General features: G+C 35.3%; 1 protein-coding gene across 1 annotated transcript; it reads left to right on the top strand.

Moving 5' to 3' along the window:
* Window positions 1-760: 760 nt before the first annotated feature.
* LOC117320414 lies at window positions 761-4,456 on the top strand (the record flags this gene model as incomplete). Its single annotated transcript, XM_033875016.1, is given in 3 exon segments — window positions 761-964; window positions 2,620-2,670; window positions 2,960-4,456. Coding segments are annotated over 3 exon segments (510 nt in total). The 3' UTR covers window positions 3,289-4,456.
* Window positions 4,457-5,106: the final 650 nt, after the last annotated feature.

Here is a 5,106-nt window from a genome sequence, read left to right as displayed (position 1 = left end):
ATGTCTGTACGTACTTAATATCACTATAACAAACCGGCGTGATCCCAATGTCTGTACGTACTTAATATCGTTATAGCAAATACTCATTGTTACAGCTCATGAAAGTGAATTGATCTTTTAATTTGTCTGCCGTAGTATGACTCTCCCGAGAGGCATTTTCCTATGTTAATATCTTATTGTATCCTTTATGATTGACATGCGACTTCAGCATTTTAAAATACTACTGTCAAGTCAGGATGCCGTTCTTCTTTTGTGAATGTTAGCAAATGTAGCAGGTAACTTCCACTGAAATGAAATACAGTGTAAATATACACGTGACCTTGATTTAATGACACATATTTTCACAATATCGATTGACTGCTTATCGGGTAAGTCGAATTGAAACAGTTTCTTACATATCTTCAATTATGTTAAACCCGGTAGTAAACGCACAATAAAGAATTAATGTGGCACAATCATCATATATTACAGAAGCAATTTATATTCATATTCCGTCTTGGCAACACACAGTCATTTAGACACAAGACTCCATTCGGTATTAATTAGAACATTTTCGCCTCAATCTTCACACCCTCCAATTTCAATTCGTGAACAGGAGTGTGCTTGATATTTTGAAAAGTTTCTAGTAGCTGTATTTTGAAAATATCATATTCTATCTAATTCATCGTAATGCATTATGTGGGAAATGCTGGAAGCGAATATATGCATGGCAGGATGGATTAATAAAATATATAGCTTCTTATAATATTGGATCTTTCAGATAAGAGACTAAGCAATTTCACAATCTGCTTAACAAATTCAACAGGAGACAACGTTGATTACAGCAATTGCACGATGGTACCTGACCCAATCGGCAAAGGCGAAACCAGATCTTTCCCATTTGGGTCCGCTGGACAGATCGTTTTCATAGAAAAAGATGAAGAATCGACTGGACCGTTGACACTTTGCGAAGTACAGGTGTTTGGTAAATATTCTTTTAGCTTAACATTGCTGTGTTAACGACAATGATTTTGAGCCCTAAATCGTAATATGTACATTTTTTAAATTCCATCTGTTCAAATATATTTATCCATGAAGAAGTCATCAAATCTTTACTTATACGTACATTTTGTATATACATTACTTTCTAAAGAAAACCTCATTTTTGTAACAAAGACACTTGCACATCTGAAACATTAGGCTGTATTTCCCTTATACATTCGCAATGGTTTCCATATCAACAGTTATCTTTTTTTTTCAATTTTTGATTTTCAGTTATTTGTTGATTCCCCCTGTTTTTTGCTGTCAATGACCAAATATAGTTTGCCATAGCAATCATGTACATACATTTCGCACTTAAGAAGTATCAAACTGCATTTCAAACAGCTACAGAGTGTACCTGTTGTATTCATTGGTTATTTTTTTTTTACATAGAGTTTATCGAGCAAACTTCTCTGGTCATTCCAGGAGGGTGTCCTGTGAGTGCGCGACTGTATAAATGATCATATAGATATTACATCGTCTTCATGAATATTTATAAGTAAATATGTGCACATATATTGATGACGTAACAATTACTGATACGTCATCAGCATTCTTCTCTAGTCCGTATTTACATTATTTTAAAATTATATAATGAAGAGGTTTAGAGTATGAGACACTATTGTAAAATAATGGACTTTGTCCTGGATTGAGATATATAGGCATTCTATTTTTTTATTAAATGTTTCTTGGATATAATAAAATGTCATTTCATTCATTGTCTAGTTCATTTATAACTGACGTATGTGTCATACAAATACATACGTGTAGTGTATGTGTGTTTTAGGAGAGGTAGTATGTTCCTGATTGGCTCATTAATGAGATAAAGCGCGGAACTGATGCTGACTCTATAGTGCTATCTCACTGAAGCGTACTGCCGAAGACATCGTGCAGGACACCCCATCCGATCACATTATACTAACAACGGGCGAACCAATCGTCCCACACCCTAAATGCCGAGCGTTGAGCGAGAGTAGCAACTGCAATTTTTATAGATTTAAGTATGACCCGGTCATGGAAAAGAACCAGGCACAGCAATTCTTACGCCCTACCTACATGTTACTTTACAATCTCGGGGAACTGCATGTTTATATTAATGACACACATTCTTCATCTAGGTTGATTTCGTTGAAATCATAACGCGTCAATGAGATCTCGTATGTATAACAAAAACTGAATTATTTCTCTGTCTGACTAAGCATATATAATCGATATAATAATAAGATTTTAACTTTATCTCTAAAAAGTTTTGTTTTCAAGAGAAATTGTGAGACGTTATATTATGTTAATTTTTTTTTTTTTTTTTTTTTTTTGCATTTTTTCTTTATTGTCCTTGGGTGCTCAGATCCGATTTCTTTTTCGAGCTTTCTGGTTGGTCGATTGTATTGAGTCATTCGTGTTCTGCATTTTCATTGGTGTTTTGCTGTAAGGTATGATGGAATGAAAACAATAACGATAGATCTATTTTTCAACAACCAAAAGTGTACATTTCATGTAATGATCGTCTTTATTCCAATGGCAATATGTGATAAAATACTTTTTAGCCTAAGTGAAACAATCATTCATATGTTACTAATAAGATGGTTTCATTCTTCAAAGTTAACGTCTGTCCCACGTCAACAACGATGGAATCCACGGAATTAACGCAAAGTAAGAACTCTTTCTGTTTTTGTATAACATTTATACATTGCGATTTATGTTTGTTTAAAGAAACACAACGTCATCAAATACACTATAAGATATGATAAACCATATATCCGCATTTGTTATTTTATTTATTTTGCTTTCTCGATATTGTTCCGTTTAATACCATTTTTATTACCATATATTGCCTTTAATGACCATATCAGTGTTGATGGGTCGTTATAAGTAACATCTACAATAACAATAACGTGATGCCATCTTTATCATTGTTGCTTTTCATTCCTTTTGACATTAGAAACAGAGTCTTCTACTTTCGGAATACCATCAAGTTGTCCTCCGTGTGAATGCAATTGCCGAGCGAACGCCACTACCCCAAAAACCAAAGAGGAACTGGAGGAGCAGATTAAAACTCTCAAGAGAGAGCTAACCATCGATAAGAAACAGACAAGCGCAAACAAAAGGAAGTTGATATCTGCACCTGATGACCGCACGTCCTCGAAGTATATCGGAGTTGTTGGTGTAATAATGTTATGTTTTCCCGTAGTTGTCATTGTGACCATGGACATTTCTCGACTTGCATCCTGGTTGCATAGCAACAAAATTGGCATTAAAGCTAAGGTATAATACAGTGTAATGATTTTTTTTACTAAAACCTGCTTTTGTTTAGATATATAAACCTACAAGTAGGATGTAAATATTGTGCTTACCTCCCCATCGCACGAGGCGAATAAATGTGGGATTTCCAAATGGCCTAAGAAACAAATACTATAAACGTGGAACTGTACGCGAGGGTGAAAATTACGCTAAATACGCAGAGTCCTTTTAATCGCGAAAATTTCCCCCACCCGTATTATTTGATATCAATTTGCGTAATCTCGAGCTACAAATGGAAATAGCGAAGATGTATCGATCGCAAAAACTACAGTGTACCACACGCGTATAGTGTACATATCGAATTTAACCCCCGCGAAAATTATCGCGAATTTAACCCCCGCGAATTTAACCCCCGCGAAAATAATCACGTTTACAGTACATTTTCTGAGGATTTAAAATACAACTTCTTATTGTAGTTCATTCGTAATTATTTGCTAAAAAATATCTCCAAACAGTATAAAATAAGTTGCCCAAAATTAATGATCAGGAATTTTGTGTAAAGTAATTGAAATTGATTGATAATATGGTAGTATTACTATGTATTTTATAGAAAAACGACAATACATATAGGAAAATCTGTTTTGCATTTAAATATTGTAAAGTGAAGTAAAATAGTTAAACTTGGTTTCATTAGTTCACAGGGACATCGCTAATAACCATATATATATAGCCGTGTTCCCTGATAGCCACAAATATGAAATGTACTTGCAGCCGCTGAATCAATTTTCTGACAAGAACTGTTTAGCATTGTGTAACGTAATAATAGTTAATTAGGTAAGTGTATCATAGATAAATTTGCGTTAAATGTATAGCCAAGGGAACCAACTTTGATGATACAAAGCAATGTATCTATGAGTGGCCTGTAAGTGTAAAAGAATCTTTAGGCCGAACCCTATGGGAAATTAACATTGCTGGAACCCTTTGGGATTTCTGCTCTCATTCCTTTTAATGTCTCCCTAGAAACTGTCTTTCTTTTGGTCTTAAGTACAGAGTTCGCGAATATGAAGAAAGCTGGTTTCTGTCCCCTGGTCGAGACATACCAGAGTCTCTAAAATTGGAGAATGGGATTTTTTTTTTTTAGTATTTAACTGTACTTACTGGAGTTTTTTTTTCTATTGTCTGATATGTATTAAATATATTTGCACGGAATACACTAGCGTTGTATCTTTTGTTCCTGACATATGTATAATCGTACAGGTTCATTGTATTGATGGCAATTATGTTAATAATTCAAAGCAGTGTTCAAAGATACAATGAACACATTTCCTTCAAACCGTACACAAGATTTATCGCCGATGTAATATTCTGAACTTGTATGGTGAACAACGCAACATATGTTGAATACTCGATATAGCGTGCGTTCAGTGTCGATTATGATGATGATGATGATGGTGGTGGTGGTGGTGATGGTGGTGATGGTGATGATGATGATGCGGTGAAGGTGGCGGTGAAGGTGGTGGTGGTGATGGTGGTGGTGATGATGGTGGTGGTGATGGTGATGATGGTGGTGGTGATGGTGGTGGTGGTGATGGTGATGATGATGGTGGTGGTGATGGTGATGACAGACGACGACGACGACGACGACGATACGTATTATGTTAAAAGACTTGCACAACTAAATCAGCCAATCAGCGCTGAACCAAGTCCCTGAGGAAAATGTGTTTCTCAGCCTCGCTGTTATACTGAGCAATTAAAATATGAGATTTGTACTTTCTATATGATTATGAGAGTAAAGAGTGGGGGTCTTGAGATTTGGAAAATCAAAAATATACACCCCTACTGAAAATA

Source organism: Pecten maximus, unplaced genomic scaffold, assembly GCF_902652985.1.
Source record: "Pecten maximus unplaced genomic scaffold, xPecMax1.1, whole genome shotgun sequence".
In the NCBI taxonomy this organism is placed as follows: Eukaryota; Metazoa; Mollusca; class Bivalvia; order Pectinida; family Pectinidae; genus Pecten; species Pecten maximus.
Note: the sequence above shows the minus strand (reverse complement) of the source record. Positions and strands in the feature narration are given on the sequence as shown.